The 25304-nt window shown below is 38.4% G+C and overlaps 2 protein-coding genes across 3 annotated transcripts; both read left to right on the top strand.

The window, feature by feature from the left end:
* Nucleotides 1–2596: 2596 nt before the first annotated feature.
* On the top strand, nucleotides 2597–8905 carry saal1 (serum amyloid A-like 1). 2 transcript variants are annotated; one of them, XM_038706293.1, is made up of 13 exons: nucleotides 2597–2752; nucleotides 3485–3684; nucleotides 4065–4166; nucleotides 4408–4491; nucleotides 4631–4710; nucleotides 4803–4862; nucleotides 4946–5061; nucleotides 5434–5602; nucleotides 6175–6257; nucleotides 6392–6577; nucleotides 7184–7341; nucleotides 7503–7595; nucleotides 8513–8905. In XM_038706293.1, exons 1-13 carry the CDS (start codon nucleotides 2749–2751, stop codon nucleotides 8843–8845), a joined length of 1668 nt encoding a protein of 555 aa, XP_038562221.1. In that variant the 5' UTR covers nucleotides 2597–2748; the 3' UTR covers nucleotides 8846–8905. The 2 variants fall into 2 exon arrangements, with proteins under 2 accessions (XP_038562221.1, XP_038562222.1); XM_038706294.1 differs by lacking the exon at nucleotides 2597–2752 and adding an exon at nucleotides 2834–3280.
* Nucleotides 8906–19339: 10434 nt separating this feature from the next.
* LOC119893900 (tryptophan 5-hydroxylase 1-like) lies at nucleotides 19340–25289 on the top strand. The gene is given in 12 exon segments (XM_038706304.1): nucleotides 19340–19505; nucleotides 21652–21733; nucleotides 21736–21785; nucleotides 21979–22162; nucleotides 22479–22579; nucleotides 22670–22737; nucleotides 22827–23023; nucleotides 23160–23295; nucleotides 23388–23514; nucleotides 23632–23727; nucleotides 24046–24179; nucleotides 24325–25289. Coding segments are annotated over 12 exon segments (1440 nt in total). The 5' UTR covers nucleotides 19340–19415; the 3' UTR covers nucleotides 24500–25289.
* Nucleotides 25290–25304: the final 15 nt, after the last annotated feature.

Here is a 25304-nt window from a genome sequence, read left to right as displayed (position 1 = left end):
GAGCTGAGCAAATGTAATAAGTTAGCTGAAGTTTAGCTAAGGCAATATCTCATGGCCATACAACCTAATGTACTGATGGAGACACTACAGGTGAACACAGTAACATTTGTGTCTAATAACGTCATCACAATCGCCACATTGATATGCAAATTAGGCGTTAACTAATTAAAATACGCCAATTTGCACACATACCACAGAACTTCCCCAGTTAATGACTTAAATCAAGAGTATTTTCCTCTGAAATGTGCTTTGCTGATTAGCTTGTTTTGGTTGATATAGAATAAAACTACAGATGCAAATAGATCGAGGGTATTAGGCTTAAAACCAACACCATCTAAAGGTGTATTCTTGAAGTTTTATTTCCATTACAGTAAAAGAAGACATGGAAGCAAAATAAACCAAATTCTCAAAATTGACCACTCCATGAAAAAGCGCCTTAAAGAGTAACTTCATAGTTTTGATGGTAGGCTCCTCATCTAATAACGCTCCATTCTATTAGTTTGTTGTATGCTGATAGATCCTTATATAATACAGACAGCCCTCCCTCAAATGTGAAACTAAGTCCATGTCACCATCAGTAAGTGTGCGTGTGCGTGTGTGTGTGTGCATGTGTGTGTGTGTGCATGTGCATGGTAAATGTAATATAATAGCAACAATAATAAAGTATTTGATCGATACATTAATGTATTCAGGCAATTCAGTATTCTGTTGCTCACCTGTGTGAAGCTACTCATTTGGCATCTTGCTTGTGAAAAAAAAAGTAAAAGTATTTAAATAACATTTATTTTAATTATTCCTGCAGCGCAATGCCACAGTTTAGTATGAAGATTTGTGTGAAGTGTTATGTATTCCAATAACACCTAAATAATTGAAACGATTTATTGCCTTGTGAAAAATAAACAAATTATTAATGAAACTAAGTCCTAAATATATACTTGAAACCAGTAGCATAGAAAACATGAACATTGTGGCATAGTTTGCTTTGCTGTCGTCTGCTCCTGTGATAAACCTAGTGAATACTAAAGAAGACCGTGGTCTCTGTGTGAATTGATTATTTTGTAGAAAAGTAAAAATGTTGTTGAGTTAACATATTTGTCTTGTTTTAAAAAAATGCCCTTTTTTTCATTAGAGTCCCTGCCCACCAAAATGTCTGTGCACGTCCCTGCAGAGGAGATATCTAGGTCTGTTTATGTGGCTTTATCACTTATCGTCCCAACCAATGTTATTAATGAGCTAGATAAAATACTTTACGATTATATCTGGAGAAAAAAGTACCATTATCTAAGAAAAGAAGTTATTAGAGGTAGTTTAAAACAAGGCGGTCTGGAGGTCCTGGATTTCAGTATACTGAATAATACCTTTAAAGTTAAATGGATTATAGAATTTCTGAAGAATCCCAAAAGTATCTGGAATGCTTCTCCTGCATACTTGTTTAAATTTACTGGTGGTATAGATTTCTTTCTAAAATGTAACTTTTCTGTTGACAAAATCCCGATTAGATTAGTTAACTTCCACAAGCAGGCCCTTTTAGCCTGGACACTATTACACAATCATAACTTCAGTCCTCATAGATACTTTATTTGGAATAATAAAGACATCTTGTACAAAAATAAATCACTGTTTTATCGCTCATGGTTTGACAATGGAAGTTGGACAACTCTTAAACAAGAATGGTTTGTTACTCTCATATTCAGAATTCCTTGAAAAGTTCAAGATTCCAATCACACCCAAAGAATATGCCATTGTTTTTGACACTATTCCAGCAGGTCCTCTTAAATTTTTGAGAAATGTTTATTTCACAGAAAAAAACATTGTTTCTAATATTTTTTTTATAGACGGAATTAATATTGAGAAAATGTCATGCAGTAACAAACATATAAGAAATGTTTTGGATTATACCACACTCTCTGCAGCAAAGTTCTTTTGGTCATCTATTGTGAGTGACAGTGGGAAAAGGCATGCACTATTCTTAATAAATATTGTATTAATAATAAGGTAAAAGAACTAAACTTAAAGATTTTGCACCGTATTTACCCCGCCAAAGAAGTGTTGCAAAGATTTAAACTTACGATTTTTGCAGTTTAAAAACAGAAACTATTTCATCTTTTTTACCACTGTGAACATACATTTTGGAAAAATTTTGAACATTTTTTTTTTTAACAGAAAAACGGGTAAAAGTATACTGATTAATGTATTTGATGTCATGTTATATTTTGTACTACATGGTCTCGACAATATTAACTATATTGTGCAACTCCTCATCATACTTGGAAAATTCCATATCCACAAATCAAAATGGACTGGATGCAAACCCTGCATCAATCGGTTTACAGTTGAACTGTAACACTACTGAAACACTACTGCACCTCAATAGAACTCTTAAAAAATAAAAAAGCAATAAAGTGTCTTAATATTATAGAAGAACTGGATTTAATTTGAGCTTCTGGCAATGTAAAATGTAACTGGATGTCTGTATATTTGTTACTGTATTGATTTTTTGGTGGCTCCCTTATTTGCCTGTCATTTCCACTGCGCACTGCAGGTGGCGGCACTCTGAACTTCAGCTGGTCTACCACAAGAAGAAGACTGTATACACCGTCTGCGCATGCGCATCCTATTGCTTGGTCTAAATGGAGGCTCTTTGAAATGTCGTCGGGAGACTTATCATTTAAAAGTGTGCGATGATATCCATGGAAGATATTGCATTTATTATTTACCAGCTAGTTTCGTCTGTAGAGAGCGGTCACTATGGGTGAGTTGACATGCTAGAAGTACTGTACGACAGCTACGTCAGATAGCAACTTGCCGTTAATAATAGCGACATTTGAATCTGCTAACGTTAGCAACAATTGTTAAACGGAGGGTGTTAAATGGTCTGCAGAAATCCTACAGTCGAGTCTGTTTAAAACTGTTGGGAGCCAAAATCGATCTCTTCTGACATGAACTTCTATGTCATGATTAAGCTTTTCATTTTGTGAAAAGTTGCCATTTTATCGGGGACGTTACACCTACACCACCACAAACTACAGCCTCGAAAATAACAATAAGGATGAACAGCTGCAGCAAAACATAACATTATAACCTTCACAAAGAGCTGTTCTATTGGGCTGCAATTGTTTTAGCTTGGTGTAACGTTAACGTTGCATAATAAACTGGCAACTGCGTGTAAACCGAGACATAGAAGATTTTCTGGGCTGTAATTTAAACCGCTAGAGGTACAAGGACAAAATGGGATGTCTGTTTTTGCAAGCCCAGTGAATTAAAGATCTGTCAAATCAAGGTATGTCATGACAATAATGCCCAAATCCTGTACATCCAATATTTCATAAAGCAGTGCTGCTCATTGTAGTCTAATACTACCTAAGATATTCGCTACCTTAGTGCAAGCAATATAACAAAATCTCGTCAGGGTATAATCATATCACCCAATTGTAATGCCTGCCACTGTTTTTCATCCTTTACTCTGTTACCCCCCCTCCCCAAGACTATAATGTTGATGGTGCTGAGGAAGAGGGGGCTGAGAGATCCTCCTCTCCAACTGGAATACAGTCTCCAGTAATGGACCGTAACCCATCACCACCCCCAGTCACAGCCGATGGACAGGAGTGCGAAGATTTGGACGCCATTGGCGACACCATTTACAGCAAGCACTGGCTTTTCAGCACCCTGACTCATCTCATCCATGTAGGCAAATTTAATTAAGCTCTTGAAAATGAAAGTGAGATATCATGTTGTAGTAGTTTATGGGTTCTGGGGAAAATTGCAACGAAATATAATCTGAACTTGTTTCCATCAAACCTCACTACAGTAATGTAAACCGTTTCAAGCACAGGTGTACTGGAGACCAGGCTGTGACAACATGTTGCGTTTATTTTCTTCACATATTTAACAATACCCTTTTCCAATCAGCCAATTTTCCAACTACACATCAAGTCAGTTGATATCAAATTAATAGGAACATCATTATGTATAACAAATTGTCCCTCTGTGCTGTCAATATCTGCTGCACACTATTTGATGCAGCTGACATTTCTTCGTGTTTGTAAAATGGCCATGTCTTGCAGATGGTCACAGAGCATTCGGAGGTGGACTCAGAAGGTCAGATGCAGCTCTCTGATGATGATGAGGAAGATCTATGTAGAGTCTGGGATATGGCCATGGATAAGGTAGAAATGTTTTTTTGTGTCCCATACACTATGCATTCTTTGACCTCATCATCAAGTTGAATCAACACCTTTAAAACGGTTTCAAATAAAACTGAACAACATAAACTTCATAAAGGTAGGATTTATTGCAGGGCCGACGTGTCCCTAATAAATTGGCAACTGAGTGTATGTTGCAGTTAGAAGTCAATCATATGAAGGTTTACATATTCACTAATGGCTTTTTATTACCAACTATATCTAGGACGTGGCTGGTTTTCTGCAGGAATTCAAAGCTACAGATATCCTTCTTGGGGTGATAGCCAAATCTCGTTGTCCACGTCTCACTGTGAGTGAAATCCTTGACAGCTTATGCATTCTCTGTCAAAATATAATCCTATGTAATGATTACATTTTTTTTTGGTTCTGTATTTGTGGGCTTTGAGAATCACCATGACAGTTAAGAGATTTTACCTTTGCTTCTCAAGGAAATTTGTGTGGGAATCCTCGGGAACATTGCTTGTTTTCCTGACACTTGTCTGACTCTCAGCCAAAATGAAGACTTAGGGTGAGTAGAAGTCATCTGTAATTGTCCTTTTTATGTAATTTGTATACTATTGTGATTCATTCTAATCAATGCAACTCCCTCTTTGTCCACAGCACTGTGCTGTTGCTTCTTCTTGGAGATACAGATCCTCCGACCCTTCTGGAAACATGCAGGTGACATTTGCATTTTCTGTAAACATGATGTGTGACTGAGAGGCTGCGAGAGAAGTATTCATCTTTTGTGATGATGTTTGTAGACTGCTGCTGACCTGCGTCTCTCAAAAAGATGTCTTTTCCCTGTGGCTTCTGCGAATACAACAGCAGACATCTGTGCGCACCAACCTCTGTTTCATCATGTGCAGTTCTACCAACAGTACGGTGCTTTTACTCATTCCTTCCCTTATAATAATCTGATGAAATGTGTATGAAAAAGTAAATATCTGTTTGACATACCAAGATGATTTACATCAAGTCCCAGTAAGCTGTTTATCGGAAATGATCCCTGTGGATTCTGACCTCTAGTAGCACTATGAAGCTGTTTGTCTAGGAGGAGGTCTGTTTATCTTGTGCATATGAACAAGGATACACATGTACGTGTGGTGACACGATATACAGCCTTGGCAACAGTTGATTAACATTGATTACACATTGATTAACAGGTGGTAGTAACTTGCATAGAGGTGCAACAATCTTTTGTCTGTTTTCTAAAATGGTTATAATAAATAGTTACTCTCTGTGTTTAAAGCTGACCTGCTTGAGAAGGTTGGAGAGCTGGTTGACAAACTCTTTGACCTTGACGAAGAGCTGATGAAGAGTTGGATCACAGCTCAGCCAAGTGAAGAGGAGGACGATGATGATGGCCAAAGCCGTCTGGATGTGGCCTCATGTCTTCTTGAGGCAGCCAAACAGCTTCGGTGGGAATATGAAATTAAAAATGTTACGGAGAATATTATAGAGGTTTTAGCGTTTGTGTGATTTATATTTACTTTCAATGGGAAAAGTTTTCCACAGAAAGCAACTTGAGAACTGGTTTAGTCAGTTTCCACAGATGAGAGATTATAAACTGCTGGTAATTTGTGAATACGAAAGCCAGTTACACAGTTTACATACTGAAGACATTTGCTGTCTTAACTTAATATTGACATTTTTTAATTCAAGGCACCCAGTGTGCAAGTGCTGAGTACATATGTTAAGTGATCATAGTGTCAGTGTTGAGGAGGATTTGCAGGCCTAAATTATGGCCATAACTAAATGAACAATTACTTTTGTCTTGATGAAATGCCTTCAGTCACTCTCTTTCATATTTGTATATCTATATTTAGTTAGATGCTATGCAGTGGTATACTAGTTAAAATGATTAGCATCTTATAAAAATATATCTTTTTATCGTGGGTCTGATACAGCAGAGGTCAAACTAAATATGTGGTACTTGTGATGTTGATGATGTTGGTAACCCTGGTTGAACAGAATTAAATTGTTTTCACAGATCAGAGTGTCCGAATGGCTTAGAGGTTTACCTTCACGCCCTCCAACTCCTCACCACCGTTGATGAGGGCATTCAGGCGTTTGGTAAGTGTGATCAGGACAGTTTATATTTAATTCAGCTGCTGGCACGTCATTACAGAAGTTAAACACGTTAACCATCATTTAACACAAGACTGAAGTGACCTCTCAGCAGACAAGACTTTGTTTAATTCTTCCAGCTGCCCCTGATGGACCTGGCAAAGCAGTTTGGGACTTTTTCTGTGATGTTGTGTGCGAGGACCTCTGCCAGCCTAATGATCTCCCAGTTGTCCTGCAAGAGCAGAAGAGCATTTTGGTTCAGGCATTTTCTGTGCTGCTGGCTCTTCACAGATGCCAAGATCAGTGGCGCAGCAGAAGTGACACAAGTAAGCTTTGTATTGTGGTGTCCAAACAATAATGCTGCGATGATGTGTTGAGAAGAAACCCGCTTGACACTGTTCTTGAGGGGTTAGAGGTCAAATTCTATAGAAGGGTTCAGTCCCTACATAACCACCAATCACTGCTCTCCCCGTAGAAGGTCACTGACCCTCTGTCCTGCTGCTACAGTGCTATTTTGAACTGTTATGAGTCAAATGCACAAATATTGGATACTACAGTATCAACTCCACACCAACATCAGCCCTGAGATTGTCCTTTTTAATGCATGTAGTACATTGAATGTTGATTAAGTGTTAACTGTATGGTTTCTGGTATTAGAAATATATTTAATGGTAAATTTGGAATTTTCATAGCTGACACACTATTTATTTTTATTTTTTTTTACATAGATCGGCAATTTAAGACCTTACTCATTTCTTGTTTATGTTTATTGTAACTCTTTGTGCGCTCTAATTACACCATAAATCAAATACGTCCCACTGTACATCATCCCTGGAATCTTAAAGCAATTAAACAGCAGCCACATCTTTCATCTGTAGTGTCGATAATATTATAGAAAACCATTAAAGGAAATCTGTGTCTTTTGCCTCCAGGTCTTCCTCTTATTGGAACCATTTTGCAGGTGCTTCAGAACCTCAGTCAGGGCAAAGACGACGGTACCAGCAAAGAAGAGACAAAAGATGAACAGCTCCAGACTTTAGCAGAGATCACAGCCGAGTTTCTAGCTGACATCTGCATTCACATTCCAAAGGTAATACCAAAAGAATGCTTGGCTAACTTTCCTGTTGGATCAGATTGTTCACTAAGATACTTGTATGCAACTTTTAAATGAAAACAAAAAGGGTGATCCAGAGCTTTTTCTCTTTGAAAGGCCACCAAAGTTTCTCTTAATTCTGTTTTTCCTCTTTGTAGGGCACTGTGGCAGAGTTGGTGAAGAAAGGATACCTTACAGAGAAGACCTCTCTAACAGCAGCGGGCAGTTTAGTTACCAACTTTAAAACTTCAGTAAGCGGCGTCTCCAAAATGGTTTATATATAATTAGATATGTATATCTTTTAATATAAGCACGAGGAGTGAGGCTTTATTCCTTTTCCTGGTATGTACCACCCACACAATAAGCCACACAAACAGAGAAGATTCACAGACCCCAAGGTTGTCAAAAAGAGGAATAATATAAGACAATATTAAAAGCCTTCAGTGTTTAGGAAGCCCAGTTTAAACTAAAGGAGTGTCTGACGGTCGAAAGCATCTCCCGACATCATCACTGCAGGGATGGACAAAATCATATGCTAACTTGCCATGAATAACTGATGTAACTGAATTTCATAAGGCTTCAAAGATGAGGTTAAGATTCCCAATAGGATTATTTGAACTTATTGTGTGTCTTCAAAAGTATTATATATATAATATTCAGGCCACTGTGGTACAAGAACACTCTAAATGACATATTAAAGACTTATAATAGATGTATAAACTTATAAAGACGTAGTAGAAGAGTTATTATAAATCATCCTGTCTGGTTTTTACTGTAAAATAAAAGTTAATTGTAATATTTATAAGATATAAATATCACTAGTTGGTTAAATGTTCTACATTTTGCAGCTTTTCTGAGTTTCAAATATTTGTATAATGGGAAAACTTTTGGTGTTTGTGACAAAATGCGCTATTTTAAAATGTTACATAGCTTTTCAACATTTCATAGACTCAAACAGATTTATTGATTTAAGCTCATTACAGTTGAGTTATCACTACATTCTCTGCATAGTCTCGTGTTCTCTAATCATCCTGTGTGCAATCTGCTGCCCATGATGCCATTGTTTAACAAAAATGTTTGGGGTTAATTTTAGAGCTTGAGTCAAATTAAGATGTGTGTGGAAAATAAACATTGTGTTTCCACCCCGCTCCTTCTTCCTCTTGTGCAGTTTCAGCACCTGCACTCCATGCTGTCAGAGACTGATCCCCAGTTGGCAGACATGGTGAGAAACAGTTTCCTGTCTGAGTCATCCAGTGGATCAGTGCCATCACCCAGACTCTCATCACTGCTTTTTATAGTGGCCTTAGTTTCCCTCCAAAGTTCCTGCTTTAAGTCATGCTATTTGGATTTCCATTGGAGAGACTTAATGAGGATGTCGCACCATCACAAGTGGCAGACAAAAGAGTGGACAGTCTTTTTCTTGTTTCAATATTTTGATGAAATTCAACTGTTTTATGTTTGTTATTGTTCCATGAATGCTATTTTTGTATTAAATAATTGACAGTGACCTTGACTTTTATTAAAGAGTTTGAGCTTGAAAGCTTTTACCAAATCATCATTATCATCTTGTCAAACTCCAGTGATTTTTATATAGGCCAAATAAAAATCCTTAAAGTCCCATCTTCCAAACTATCTTTTAATCTGCTGAGTGTTGACTCACAGGATGCAATCTCTTCCATTGGAGTTTTATCTGTTTTAAAATTAAATAATTCTGGAGGCTATAATCATACCTACCATAATAACTGAAAATGCACATTTTGATATTTTTGATACTTCTGTCCGTTAATAAACAACGGGAATTGCTGAACCAGACCAACCCCCCAGATCTTTGAATCAGAATGGTCTCACTGTACATTTCCATTTACAGTGTAGGAAGATTCTCCTTTAAATTCTGCATTTTAAACTCAAATCCTTCGACAGTTTTGTTTTGTGGAGTATGATCATATTTAGGTAATATATTGTGTTAACGTACCTTTTGCCGCCAACAAAAAGCATTTAAAAAATCTGGACTCCAAAAATATACTAATTCGCATAACATGGAACTTTATTCATGAAAGTCAGCGAACGTTTTCTGAGCATTTTGTCTGAAGAATGCAAGTTGGCACCCAAAGATAATTTCTGAATTTAAAAATTTTACTGCAGTATAATTGTACATATTACAATTGTAAACGTTATTAACAGTTATACCATTTTTGATGATTGCATTTTGTTTAATGGGATAAAACAATGAAGTGATGACATTTTTTACCCAAAAGTTTATAGGTCAACTTCATTGTGACATGTCCTGAAAAAAACAGTTCTTTGGCCATTATTCAACACCATAACTCAAGACATCAACATCATGTTATATATACCTTGATGATTCCAAGAACTTGTGTACAATTGTGAGTTAGGGAATTTTCAGTTTACTTTATTTTTAACTTTCTTCATGGCCAAGGCACATGGCACTTTCCAAGGCTCTTTCCTTACGGAGTCAATGAGAGGTCATTTTTAAATAATCAATTTACTTATTTTTATCAAAACAGAATCATACACTTACATGTAAATTCCGCTTGTCACTAGTCCCTCCTTCCACGTTTGTTTACCTTTGTTTAACGCCTCCGGGCTTCCCCTGGTAACCCCATGTTTAACGTCACAACACTATGAACTGTGGGTTATTCCCCCAGGCAAAGTCTGCAGAGAACAGGACGTAGCGGAAAATGTGCATAAAGGGGTTTGACAATTTGACAGTGGGTCAGCCTTATGCATTCATGGACTTAACCTGGAACGAGACTCTGAGTCTGTGAGTGTAGAGATTGGGAGAGTCTTTACATAGTAATCAAGTACATGTGTATCTGTTAATCAGTTCAACAATGGATATTGACTGGAATCGTATGTAGCATCAATATAGTGACAACTTCCATTTAGCCAAAAAATACACTTTATACAATTAAAAAAAAAAATTCTTTCAGGTATTCACTACATATACACTCACCTAAAGGATTATTAGGAACACCTGTTTAATTTCTCATTAATGCAATTATCTAATCAACCAATCACATGGCAGTTGCTTCAATGCATTTAGGGGTGTGGTCCTGGTCAAGACAATCTCCTGAACTCCAAACTGAATGTCAGAATGGGAAAGAAAGGTAATTTAAGCAATTTTTAGCGTGGCATGGTTGTTGGTGCCAGACGGGCCGGTCTGAGTATTTCACAATCTGCTCAGTTACTGGGATTTTCACGCACAACTGTTTCTAGGGTTTACAAAGAATGGTGTGAAAAGGGAAAAACCAGTATGCGGCAGTCATGTGGGCGAAAATGCCTTGTTGATGCTAGAGGTCAGAGGAGAATGGGCCGACTGATTCAAGCTGATAGAAGAGCAACTTTGACTGAAATAACCACTCGTTACAACCGAGGTATGCAGCAAAGCATTTGTGAAGCCACAACACGCACAACCTTGAGGCGGATGGGCTACAACAGCAGAAGACCCACCGGGTACCACTCATCTCCACTACAAATAGGAAAAAGAGGCTACAATTTGCAAGAGCTCTGGACTAATCTTGAACTGGAAAAATGTTGCCTGGTCTGATGAGTCTCGATTTCTGTTGAGACATTCAGATGGTAGAGTCAGAATTTGGCGTAAACAGAATGAGAACATGGATCCATCATGCCTTGTTACCACTGTGCAGACTGGTGGTGGTGGTGTAATGGTGTGGGGGATGTTTTCTTGGCACACTTTAGGCCCCTTAGTGCCAATTGGGCATCGTTTAAATGCCACAGCCTATCTGAGCATTGTTTCTGACCATGTCCATCCCTTTATGGCCACCATGTACCCATCCTCTGATGGCTACTTCCAGCAGGATAATGCACCATGTCACAAAGCTCGAATCATTTCAAATTGGTTTCTTGAACATGACAATGAGTTCACTGTACTAAAATGGCCCCCACAGTCACCAGATCTCAAACCCAATAGAGTATCTTTGGGATGTGGTGGAACGGGAGCTTCGTGCCCTGGATGTGCATCCCACAAATCTCCATCAACTGCAAGATGCTATCCTATGAATATGGGCCAACATTTCTAAAGAATGCTTTCAGCACCTTGTTGAATCAATGCCACGTAGAATGAAGGCAGTTCTGAAGGCGAAAGGGGGTCAAACACAGTATTAGTATGGTGTTCCTAATAATCCTTTAGGTGAGTGTACAGTATGAGTCTGAACAGAGATGGATGTAAAATGTAACTTGACTGGTTGGTGGTAAATCTTGTTTATATGAAGAAATTATACATTTTTTATCTAAGATGAAACGTGTGTGTATTGAGTCACCTTTCCACAAGCATATGAGTAATGGTACTAATGCTGATGACAACATCAAGTGTTTACCAGAGGGTGACAGTCACTCAGTAACGACAATAAAATTAGATGAAAGGCTTGAGCCTGGCAACAATGAACTAATTTGGTTTCCAAATGCACCATTTCGCCCACTCACGGAGAAGAGCAGGACAACCTGCGCATTTCCAGCAAGCTTACGAAGCCTCTGTGAATATAGCAGCTTTTTAATTAAAGCTTGGATTGATATGTAGAACACTCTTTCTAATGGAAATCCCAAGATGGCCAGAGCGTATGCGAGACAGATATCACGCTATGGGGGAAAAAAACCTCTTTTAATGCAACTATCTCTTGACACAATCTGAACCTTGACTAGACTTGTGATGCACATACAGTAGGTGGCCTGTTCCTTGATCTGCGAGTCATGCTCTGTTTGTGTTGTAAATGGCTAGAATGATGTTAGATGCTATCATGCCTGGCCTTTCAAAATCGCTCATGGACAGTGACTTGCACTTTTTGCTGGGTGTTCTGTCTTCAGGCCTCACTCCCAGGCGTTTCATGTCACACAGATCATGGTGAAGCCCAGATGTTTCCTGCTGCCCTGCCAAACTTCATTGTCAGTCTGCTAATCTTCACAACAGCTTGATATGATCTGACTCCATTCGCAAAACACAGCAGGCCGTTCTTCATGTGGCTGGTGCTTTATACACATCAGTGATGCTGAGGCATGTCAGGCCTGCCTGATGCTGATGCTGGATGACAGTTACTTCCTTTTTTATGTTTACCTCTGCCCACACAAACCGCTGTTCTTTTAAATGACCTGACATTTTGCTTTACAGTGAACTGTGTTCTATTTTTGTCTCACATTTGTGTGAAAATTCACATGTGACTTATGTAAGCTAATAAGAATATAACAGTACTGTTTATATGGTATACCCATGAAGTTAATACATATGTGATGTTATTAAGGTTCATCCAGGCTGTTACAGGCTTTAACCTGTGATAAAGTGGGATCAAAATGTATGTTCTGTGGTTACTCCAGTGAAAGGGTTAGCAGATTGAGTTGAACTCTCTTACGACGGAAGACAGTCTGTCATTCAACATAGACAGATTTGTTTTCTAGAGGACGACACATGTTTTGGTACTGTTACGTCATGCCCCAAGATGTGGATTGACCTGTCCAGGATGATAAAAATAACAATATAATGTTGCATAATGTATAATGTTGTCAAGGCTGGATTATCTAAATGAAGCCCTCTTGAGTGTGTAAAATGGCTCTGACACTACATGCTGGGCGAGCAGGAGGGATAATGAAGGGATGAAGAATGCGTGTGCAGTGTCACGTTCCCTCTCCTTTGATTCCAAGGCCCGGCCTATTCACAACCACCTGGTCAAGGCGTGTTAATAAAGACACATGATGCTTTTGGGTGCAATCAAAGGCCCCTTCAGCTCATTTCCTGAGTTCCCTGGCTTTCTATCTCTTGTCAACAGAATCACAATGAAACTTTCCCCTTCGTAATACCTGAATATCAAAGACACTGACGTTTCCTGCTCACAAAAAGTGATGCAGTGACGTTGATGTTTGCCTTTACTGCCTGTTCTGCTTCTTCAACCAGCTTATCTGTTATCGTAATGGTAAACTACACAGCAAGGATGCTATACAGTGTGCAACCTTTGCAATGGTTTTATTCACATTGTCACCAACACAGTCTCTTGTTTATCACAAAGGACCATCTATAAGGCATGTTTAGTGTCATTTCCAAAAGAGAGACTGAACATCCTAAAATCAATAAAAATGTTGATTAAAAACTGAATACTCAACTTTATTTTTGTCTAAACAGTGAGATGTGTGTGTGTGTTTGTGTGTGTGTGTGTGTGTGTGTGTGTGTGTGTGATGAAGGCTGCTTAACTGAATATAGTATTAGTTTGAGTAAATATAAGATTAATGGATGTGATAATATTGTGTGTATGTGCATGTCTTGTCTATGCATGTTTCATGTCAGCCAGACATCAACCTAAAAAATGTATTATTTATTATCTTTTATGCAAAGGCATTAAATAGCTTATAGATTGTAAGCAAAACTCTGTTGTGACAGGTATGGCACTTGATAAAACTATTATAGTGAATAAATAACTAAAAGTTTTTTTTTTTTTTTTAAAGAACTGCTGTTCAAAATAACTGCCTTTGTTTTTTTGTATTTTTTAATTGCTTGGTTCTGAGAGATGTGTTTCAACGGCAAGTGTAATATACACACTTTTAAATGATTAATAACATAATCATTTATAATCAAAACACATTCAAAAAGCTTTGCAGATTAATTGATACTTTCAGTGACCCTTTCTAATCTCTCTTCTTTTTTTTTGCATTAGGTATAATGTTTCTATTTTGAATGTGGCAGGTGTTTATGGGTGCAGCTCTGTCCTGTGCTGTCCTTGTGTGCGCTGACGCCTGTCACCAAGTGGCATATGCTGCTGTTTGTTCTGCAATGAGAGAATTGGAGCTAATTAAAGAGACATAGTCCTGTCACAGGAAGTGTACGTAAGCAGACCATTCACTGTTCTGATTAGTTAGTTGTTCAAACAAGGCTCAGGATCAGGCGAAAGACTGGAATTCTATTGATGAAGTGTCATTAGAAGACCTTGAATTCTCTGGAAATTCAAATAACAGCGCTGTTATAATCAGGAGGGGAAAGGGAGACTGAACATGCCACTCAAGTACAACCACTGAGACTTTGCAGGGTTTTTTTTCTTTCTTCTTAGAAATAAAATCTGTTAAAAAACAGACTGAATCCAAAACAGATACCACTATACTCTCGTTTTTTTTAGCTTCTATTGCAAGACCAATTACAAACCAATTTAGCTGGACAGATGCAGTCTAAATTACTATTATAGATAAATTTTTACATTAATGTTACAGTATGTTAATCTTAATGCTTGCATGGGTTTGATGCTGAAAATTTTGCCGTGTTTTCTGTTTTAATTTCCAACTCTACAAAATCTGTACTCTGCAACAGATGAGACTGTATTAAAGTAATACACTCAAATCAGTGTTTATATATTTATAGTTTCATGTTATCTTATTTTAGTTTTGGCTAATTTAAATGTTTCGCATGTGAACGGCCAACTCAGTCTTTGTGCGTTATCCATATTTACAAACTCACTTTCACTGTTAATCAAACCAAACAAAGTATTCCCTGTAAAAAGCTTTGTAACTTTTTAATTTGGATTTATTTAAGCGTTTATTTCCTGTTAATGCTGTTAATAAGTTGCATTGTACGCAACCTCTCTCCTCTGCTGCTGTTACACATGTGTTAGGATGTGTAACTGTTACCTTAGTGAGTTACCGTGGTGATAAAAGTGAAATTACTGAGTGGAAAATATTTGAAAAAGTATACGATTACAGTTGCGAATGTGAATGTAATTCAACCCTAGATTTCTAAACTAATGGTGGTGTGACTTCAACCAAACAACACATGTTTGAAACCTGCACGCATGTGGCATCTACCCTGCAGTATCTTTGAATCCCTGTCAAACACACTGTGACCTCTGTGTGGAGGATACAATAAGAACATAAATTATTATTGTAGTATTTTAGTATTACCCATCTTCCAAATGTCCAGTGAGATGTATTGCAGTTCTACTACATTGTAATACTCCTGCTGGGCAGTTTCTTAGTACCATGGGTGAGATTAGCCAGAGAGATCTCTTGCAGCTTGATGCTCAGACACTGAGTAAATCCCCTCTGATTGAAGTGAACAGAACTGGGACAGACTGGCCCTGGTACAGCTTTCACACGCTCAGACATGTCTGTACTGCAGGATCTCCCCCTTTCACAAACCTCCAGGGAGTGTTCAGGAGTAAGAGCTTGAACAATAGTTTTTAGAATTATAAACTTTCTGAATTATGAATGAATATCATTTATTCCTTCAAAAATGTAATTTGAGCAGTAAAAAGCATTAAAGTTTGGTTGCCTCAATAACCAGCCAGTCCTTCAGTAGCCTTTCCGAGGCGGGTTTCTTCAAAAGTAGTCATGAATGCCACAAAATGAGATGTGTGAATGTATTGAGTGCTCTTATTATCTGACTGCAGGAGTGCATAAAGAGCTTCATCAGGACCGCAAGCAATCAATATTGAGTACAATTGTGGTCATGGAAGAATATTTCTGTCATAGTTTGGGTGGACTACTGGTGGTGGGAAATACTGAATTGTTGGGTCATGTTAGTTTATCCTTGAAGCTAATTATCCGGAGACCACTATCCACATAAGTTAAGTGGGTCACCAGGAGAGAGAACAACAACGAGCCATCTTATTCATGCTGACCTCTCTGACCCTTGTTGAAGTACTTGTTGGCTTAAAGCATCTCAAAGCGCCTGTGTCAATGACCCTCTGAATGGCACAGCACAGCAGAGATGGTGCATTATTAATAAGCGTTATTACACACTGTTTAAATATACTTTAATATAATAAAATGATTATATTGACTTAGTGTGCTCATGTTTACTGCAGAAAACATCAGTTAGCAGAAAAAATGCATAATTTGCAAACTGGATTCAGCTTGAAATCTGACATCAAATGACTCTGACATTAAACAAAGGAGATTGATCCAGGGGCTGTCAAGACACACGAGGAGATCAAAGACATGGCCAGAGCATCTGCAGCTTAAAGGTGTTGTCTGTTAAAAATGTATTTCTAAGTAGATTTGGATGTGCTTGACCCTGCTGTGTAGAAACCTACCTCAATGTTTGTGAAAGGAACAGTTCATTACTTAATCATGAAGAATACCATGGCCACACCATTCAGTAAGCTTTGTACTTTCCCCTGTCTTTTCTCTCCAGACAGCAAGCTACAATACCTTTTCTAGGAAAAAGAAATTCTATGTATTAGTCATAGGGTGAACACGGTTCATTGTATTGCTTTAGGCAGCAGCTATTTGTGACGTTCACGGACGTATTCTGGTCTGATTTGAATGGACAGCCGCAGGACTACGTGGAGAGTTTCTCTGAAAGAAGTCTTATTTCTTTTCCTGTCAGAGGTGTGAACTACATTTGGGTTACGCTCTACAGGCAGAGGACAACATGAAATAGCTACTTTAAATTTTATAGCACGTTGTCGGAATCAAAGCAGATCTGTTTTATCCACTGCAGAGAAAACTGGGACACAGAGGATCAGACGTTTAGACTACGGCTGATTTTGTCAAGCTAGCAGGTAGCACCGGAGCTGCTAGAAGCCATCTGGTAGTAGTTTGTGCTCCAGATGCCCTCCAGTGCCATTCAAAACAATTAAGACTACACTGAATTTCACTATTACTGTAGGTGTTGCCACAGAGAAAGCACAGGTGTGTGATGGTGGGCAGTGTAAAACTTTCTTCAAAGACAGTATAATTTAATATAAAAGTATAAATTAAGCTTTTTTTATATACAAATACTAATAATACTGTGAATGTGTTCTTGTCCATATAGTGCTGGGCTGCAGCAATTATTGAAGGTGTGCTCACAGTACTGCAAAGATTATGACATTATTTTTAATGCCAAAAAGGATAATATCATGATTGTGAGTTGTGATTTGTTTTTCACTTTATTCCTCTCATGACATACGAGGAAATAAAATACCTTGACCATTTTCTCAGTGATGATGATCTCAGTATGTTGCTTTGCAAGTTTACTATGTTTTCTGACAATGTAAAATATTCATAACAATTTCTGCACAACTATTTATACAGCTCATCTTTGGTGTAGCTACAGGAAAAGTAGAATGTGAGCTCTGCCACTATGAATAGTGGCTTACAATGATGCAATGACTTTGATGTTTCTGCTCTCTGATGTTCCACACATGAGGTACTTCTAAGACATCTGATGTACACTTTTATGTGTTGCTTGGATGACTCAGAGAACATCATTATAGAGGTGTTAACCAGCCCTAGGAAGGTGCTCTTGGTACTCATCCAGGCTCAGAACACTGGCCAGTTTTTTGTAGACTGAACGATGAATTGTTGTGGTTTTATCATGTATGTCTTATTTTTTTTCTTGTTTATTGCTATGGACCCTCTTGTGAGTTGAATTAAATGTTTTTTAGCATTTTGTTAGAGCTGTTATATTATGTGCTAAATAAATAAAGTGTTTGTTTATCCATCCATCCATCCATCGTCAACAGCTTATCCTGCGTACAGGGTTGCGGGGGGCTGGAGACACCCCAGCTTACATTGGGTGAAAGGCGGGGTACACCCTGGACAGGTCACCAGTCCATTGCAGGAGTGTTTTTATCATTATTATTATTATTAGGGCTGCTATTATGAATTATTTTCAGTGTCGATCAATATATCGATTTTCTACTGTTCTTTTTGTAATTTACAGATTGTCTATAAAAAGTAGAAAATGTACATCCCAAAATCTCTGAGTGGTGGTGTCTTCAAACTGCTTGATTTGTCTGACCATCAGTCCAAAATATAATATTTAATTTACAATATATAGCAAATAGAAGTTGTCGCATTTGAGAAGCTAAAACCAGACAATGTTTGGAATTTTTGCTTTAGTTCAAATTATTAATTTACATGAATCTTAATGGGGGTTCTGTTGTTGCAGCCTTTATGAGCAATGCATACTGGTACTTTTACTTGGAGTTGGAGAGGCTCTTTGTACAGGAGAAGATAGATTCCTCTGTTAATGTTGTCAAAGTGGTGAATTGTACCTTTAAGTTGCTCTTATCTGATCTGAGAGCAGATCCTGTAAAGAGGAAGTTCCCTTCACTGCCTCCATTGTGTGTAAAGCATCTGTCCATGTCACGAGTGACACAGGCCAGGACCACATGAGACAAACAGCATGTGCATCAGCCACATGTATCACTGCATTTGTGTTGTGTGATGCTGAAAGTGCTGGCTGACACACAAAGACATCTCGCCTGTCCTATTTGTCAGGTGACTAAAGCTTAAGAGAACAGCGGTTTTATCTGTATAAAGTAATGAGGTCTCTTAAGACCAGTGCTCCCTCATCTTGATTCTGCTTGCAGGGCCTCTGAAGCCTCCTCAAATGATTGTCTTGATCTTATTAAAAGGCTCATGGTGTTAAAGACATGGAAACATCCAGATTATTAATGTTATGTGCAGGAGAACACAGAGGTGCTTACAGTGCAGGGGAATGGATTTTGAAAGAGGGGCGTGTTTGGATCACAGTACAATGAAGGCAGGTGGGCTACTCTTGAATCCTCTTAACCTCTTCTTAGTCTAGGGTGTTAACAAACAAGAAGAACTGACTGTTTGTGTTAACATGAGGAGTCCACCGTGAATTATCAGGCCTGCATCCAAACTAGATGTGTTCAGTCTCAATATGAAGGCTCATCTTCCATATTTGGTTTTAATCTAATTGTTAATTGCTTGCAGATGATAATACCATAACAAAAATATAACAGTAAGTCCTGTTTTATATCTTTTTAACCACTGCTGCACTTTCCCCCCTCAAACACAATAAAACATCCAATAAAAATGGTTTAATTGGTATTTTTATTATCTGGTAAAATCAGAATTTGTGATTGATCTCACTAAAGCTGTTTCAGGCATTTAGGCCTACGTGAAAATAAAAGATTCCCTAACGGCGTGGGCGGTGCTGCTCTTTTTCCATTTGCTGCTGTGGGTGAGATTATTGCCCCCTCCTCTTTCTCTCTGTGGTTAAATAGCAAAGCGGGCTGCTTCTGGTTTAGACAGCCCACTTTACATAGCGGAGGTTATTTAGATAATCCCCCTGTAAGAACCAGCCTTCATAAAAAGGCAATTTTAACATGTACTCAAACAAAAACGAAGGACCACGTAGAGGAAGATCTTTTGACTCCATGAACATTGGCTTCGACGAAAAACTGCTGAACAATGAGGTAAGTAGCGTTTAATAATTTGAAGCATATATTTTCCAGCAGCGCTGATGATTTTTTAAAGTGTTTTAGTCCTGTAATAAGGCTTCGGCGAGGCTTTACAACCAAGAAGGTAAAGAGGTTTTCTTGTATGTGATATTTTAAGACTTACTTTTTTGACAGTGGTGAAGAGGTCGGTCCGGGTCCTCTTAACAAGTAAGCCTTCATTTGGCGTCAGCGCAGATTAATTTAAGCCGTTTTGTTATAATGTAATTTACGTCAAAGTGTTAAGAGGGTTAAAGTTAGATGCCTCCGAATTTCATGTCATAAAAGACTCAATCTTATTCAATCTGTACATCATTCTCTGATTTCCGTAGATAAAGACGGAAGAAATAAATGATAAACTTGTCCTGTTTGTGATGTCTCCATTAAGGACATGGGAAAGGAGACAGACGGGGGGCAGGGAGAAACCACTTTCTAAGTTTTGAATGCACTTTTATCTGCAGCGTCGATGTGCGTCACTTTCCTTTTTCAAGGTTGCAAAAGGCTCAACAATCAGGCGGATACCCCCCCCCCCCCAAAAAAAAAAAAACCCCACCAAATTATGACGTTATTGAACAAATCGAAGACAAAGTGTTCTCTAAACTGTGACTACACTTCTGTAGCTTAAGCAGGCAATCTGATTGTGTGTCTGTGACCTTCACCTGAAACTTCTGTCTTTTTGTCTCACCACAGGGTTCTTTATGCATTTCAGGCCTTCTCTGACGAACACAAATGTTGGCCGCAAACGAAATGTATTTCTAAAAGTGAATTCATGTGAAATAACAATCTTCTGTCTCTCACCGTGAGACAACCTTTTGAAAAAATCAAATTGGTACAATTGGTACAAACAAAAAAAAGCAGCTGTAATCAGGCCCAACTGTAAATTAAAATAATCACATGGACGTGAGGAACAGGTGTAAGTAAAGTCATTTAACTTTGCAGCCTAAAACCTGCACGCTACAGTGATTAAAGGCTGCCTAATGTCTGGTGAGATTCTAACATGCAGGGTAGCTAATAATAGGCTTCCCCGTTGTCTAAATGAGATTGCAGTAAGGCGATTCTTTGAGACAGAGACAAGTTCATCTTCGTTAAACCGAGTCGCAAAGAGTTGACCCCGGGGAGCGTCCTGAGCCAGTCTCCGTATACTAATGCTTTCCGGGATGCTACCGACAAGGGTCCACCGAAAACTATTCTGCCGCGCTGTCTACACAATGCTCGAGGGGCTAAATATGGTAGGCAGAAACTGTACTGAATTTAACTGATTCTTGTGGCCCGCTCCTGTACTCTTGATTTCCACAAATCAGCTTTATCCATTAGACTGTGTAGATATTATCTCGAAATCAAACAAATAATGTCAGATGTATGTTACAACTAAAATGAACTTTGCAGTCAATCAAAACAGATTCGTGTTTCTGTGCTGTTGCCAAGCCCTGCTTCGTGCTTCTAAAACCTGATACAGGATTAAATTAATTTAATTTTCCCCTTGCGTGTGCAGCGCGCACGGCCACGCCTCAACGTGAGAGCGCTGTCCGAGGTGCTGAAATGGACAGGAGGGTTGGTTAGCCTCCCGCGCTCACTAATTTAAACCCTGTCTCTGCATGTATCTCATGCATCTGCATTAATACTACTTGTTTTATGTAAAGAAACAACCCGTGTTTCTTTTTCAGGGTTACAGAAATGTTTAGCTACATATGCAGCTTGGCAGGTCTCTGTGACTCTCACTACTTGTTGTGAGTGCATGTTCATCAGAGAAGAACATGTAATTTTGCTCTCAAGTGATTAGAAGTTGTGCGTTCACATAATTACCTGCCCTGAGCTATGTTAGTAAACCATGTCAGCATATATCACTAGTGCTGAAGGGTTACTGAAACTATGTAGCACAGAACCAGCAGGTGCTGTTTTCACACTACTATTCATGTTGGTGCCACAGTTCTAAAGTGAGTTTATTTCTCTGTTTGAATTTAGTCCTTTACTGTTAGGGTTGAATACTAACACAACAGGGGGGATTTCCATACATTAAAAAAAAAGTTGATAAAATCTTTCCTCACAAGATCATCAGAGAAGAGCCCCAGTCAGGTGTTGAATGATGTTTATATATCTTGCATTATTTTGTTATTGCTGTTTTCAGATAAACAAATCAACCTTTACCAAAATTGAAGAAAACACTGAAAAGAAGAATACTTCAGAGAAAGGGAGAGCCACAATCATCTTTCCCTCAAGAATGAAGTGGGAGGACTGGTAAAGGCACTCAAACTCTTCCAAGTATGGACAAAGATATTACACTTATGGTTACTGTTCCTGTCTATTAATGATTTAATTTGGTATATGGTGACTACATGAGTATAGTATAATATTTTTACATCATATATTCATTATATGTGTACATGTTTATTTATAATACCAATGATAAAGCCAATGTAGGTAACATAAAAATGTTTCTTAATGTTTCTTGCAGGAAAACCATGTTAACCTTGTACACATAGAGTCCAGAAAATCCAAAAGACGCAACTCTGAGTTTGAAATCTTTGTGGACTGCGACAGCAACCACGAACAACTGAATGAAATAATCCAGCTGCTACGAAAGCATGTGAACGTGGTGGATATGGAGCCTCCAGATAACTCCTGTCTACACGAGGAAGGTAAATGAAATCCTGCAAATACAGGATTGAGGTTTTTAAACCAAAGCTTAAGACCTACTTATTCACTGCGCCGTATGAGTCCTAAATGTTCGTAAATCTCTGATGTCTTTGTATAAGTGATATTTACTTTTTAGAGTTTAAAGTTAAAATTTTAGTGTACTGTTTGTATTTTTATTGTATTATTTTTGTAAAGCACTTTGATTAAAAGCCCTCTATAAATAAATGTATTTAAATATTATTATTATTACATTATTAGCCATGTGTTATATTAGATCATGCTAACAATAAATAACAAATTTTTCTTCTCTCTTCTCAGATATGTCTAATGTACCTTGGTTCCCAAAGAAGATCTCAGACTTGGACAAGTGTGCTAACCGTGTCCTGATGTATGGCTCTGAGTTGGATGCAGATCATCCGGTATGTAGGTTCAAACCAGCCTAATGGTTGACTTAAAAAAGTCTTAAAATTTGAATTATTCTCATAACCTTCTATGTTCCTCTACATCAGGGTTTCAAGGACAATGTCTACCGGAAAAGGCGAAAGTACTTTGCTGATCTTGCCATGGCGTACAAACAGTGAGTTTTTGTTGCACGGTTTCATGGTTATTTTGGAAATCTGTGAAGTTTTTACTTGATACTTAAAGAATTATTCTCTCTCGTTCCAGTGGGGATCCCATTCCTCGTATTGAGTTCACAGAGGAAGAAGTGAAGACTTGGGGGGTTGTGTTCAGGGAGCTCAACAAGCTGTACCCTACCCACGCCTGCCGGGAATACTTGAAGAACCTGCCTCTGCTGTCCAAATACTGTGAATTTCGGGAGGACAACATCCCTCAGCTGGAAGATGTCTCACGCTTCCTCAGGGGTAGTTCTAGATTCCTTCATAAAACATGTATCTTTAGCTTCAAACACAAACTTGGACATGTATTTTTTATAAATTCTTTCAGCTTGTTAAATGTAGTCACTCACTTATCTGTGTTGCAAACGTCTTATCTTCTCAGAACGGACTGGATTTACCATCAGGCCTGTAGCAGGCTATTTGTCCCCGCGTGACTTCCTTGCTGGTTTGGCCTTCCGTGTTTTCCATTGTACCCAGTATGTGCGGCACAGCTCTGAACCCTTATACACCCCAGAGCCGTGAGTAATATACAGCACTATATTTAGAAAAGGGATGTCAGTGTTCACACAAAGCTATTGGTCCTAACATTCTGTCATCTTTCATTATCAAGGGACACCTGCCATGAGCTGCTGGGTCACGTCCCGCTGCTGGCAGAGCCCAGCTTCGCCCAGTTTTCTCAGGAAATTGGACTTGCTTCACTCGGGGCCTCAGACGACTCAGTTCAGAAACTGGCCACAGTGAGTGATACTGACCCAGGAACATTTGATCAAATCAAATTCAACAAATATATTCTCAAATGTAAAAATCTAGAATAATTGTCGTACTAACAGTTTCCTAATTGTATTGTGTTACAGTGCTATTTCTTTACAGTGGAGTTTGGCCTATGCAAACAAGAAGGGCAGCTGCGAGCATATGGAGCAGGACTACTGTCATCTATCAGTGAGCTTAAGGTAAAAACATTTGAACAGGAATATACTGTACAGTGGATATGTCTTCCTATTGGCTCATCATATATCAAAAAGTGCCTAAACAGCTGTATATTAAGCTTGCTTCTAACCAGCCAAACCCATTAAAATAATTTAAAATTTTGAACATTATAATCCTAAAGAAAATGTCAATAAAATTTATGTTAAAGATGTTTGATAAAACCATTGTTTCATTTGAAATGGCAAAATACAGGTTGATTTGTGTTTAATCAATCAAATGACTCATGTGCTGGTGTTTACATACAATGGTGGCAACATGTGTTCTATTTTTCTCTCTTCCAGCATGCACTCTCTGGCAACGCAAGGATAATGCCTTTTGACCCCAAAGTTACATCCAAACAAGAATGCATCATCACAACATTTCAGGATATCTACTTTGTGTCAGACAGCTTTGAGGAGGCCAAAGTCAAGATGAGGTGAGCTTGGTTGCAGTAATTAAACAAGATATTATTAATTATAGATCTTGAATCAATAGATGAAAACAATCTACACACTGCACATTTTATATATGATTAAATAAAAAGAACATATTCTTCAGTCATAATATTATGCTCATTTCAGGGAGTTTGCTAAGACCATCAAGCGTCCCTTCACAGTTCGATACAACCCTTACACCCAGAGTGTGGATGTGCTTAAAGACACTCCCAGCATCAACAGTGTGGTGGAGGAGCTTCGGCATGAGCTTGACATCGTCGGTGATGCCCTCAGCCGGCTGAACAAGCACCTGGGGGTCTGACGGCCCTGGTTCCAGCTGAAGTTATCCACCTACAGTCCATTAACGCTCGCCGTGTCATCCCCAAGCAACGATGTTGAGATACTGCTTGTGTCGCCCTGCGTCAGTACAATGAATGTGCACTGCTTTTGGCAAAATGCTTTGTTGTCCCCATTGCATGGTATATGGCTTATACAATTTACAGAGGCACATTAGGTATGTTTATGCCTCTGACGTCAGTAAAATGCACAAACCCAAAGAGCTGCTTAACCTGAGATGCTGTGTTGCTTCAGCATCAGCATGTTGTACTTCAAACAGTCAATGCGCTTTAATGGTACTTTAGTACCCGTTTAAAACAACCCAAACTGTTACAAACACAGGCGTGGTTTCCTCATCCTATTGTTAACTCTGCTGTTGTACATTATTGTGTGATTTTTTTTTTTTGTATTTCATTTCACTCTTATTCTTCACATTTAAACTTCCTCACTTCAGTAATATGTATAAAATGTACCTTGTGTGTATTTTTGGGTGTATGTATCGTGTTCCTTTTTGGGTGAGGTTGAAGGGAATTAGGAAAGTGAAAACGTGTGTTGTTAAGAATGTTTTCATGACTGATTATGTCAGACTTGGCCCATGTACCCTGACCTACTTTATTTTACAGTGATGATTTTGAATACCTCCTCTTGAAATGAAAATAACTGTAGTACTCCTGAAATCAAAACGTTATTTTTCTACTGTAAAGAAATATAGATATTATGAGTAGGCTATGTATCAAACGATTGAAAACAATAAAAATAAAATGTTCATGTCTTCACATTGTGTCAAATGG

Source organism: Micropterus salmoides, unplaced genomic scaffold (genome assembly GCF_014851395.1).
Source record: "Micropterus salmoides isolate LMB-PRFRI ecotype aquatic unplaced genomic scaffold, ASM1485139v1 Ms_hic_scaffold_8, whole genome shotgun sequence".
NCBI classification, from domain to species: domain Eukaryota; kingdom Metazoa; phylum Chordata; class Actinopteri; order Centrarchiformes; family Centrarchidae; genus Micropterus; species Micropterus salmoides.
Note: the sequence above shows the minus strand (reverse complement) of the source record. Positions and strands in the feature narration are given on the sequence as shown.

Coding starts and splice junctions, on each gene's coding strand:
- saal1 (XM_038706293.1), top strand. Junction 7,342..7,502: donor TCTGCATTCACATTCCAAAG/GTAATACCAAAA, acceptor TCCTCTTTGTAG/GGCACTGTGGCAGAGTTGGT. Junction 7,596..8,512: donor TTACCAACTTTAAAACTTCA/GTAAGCGGCGTC, acceptor CCTCTTGTGCAG/TTTCAGCACCTGCACTCCAT.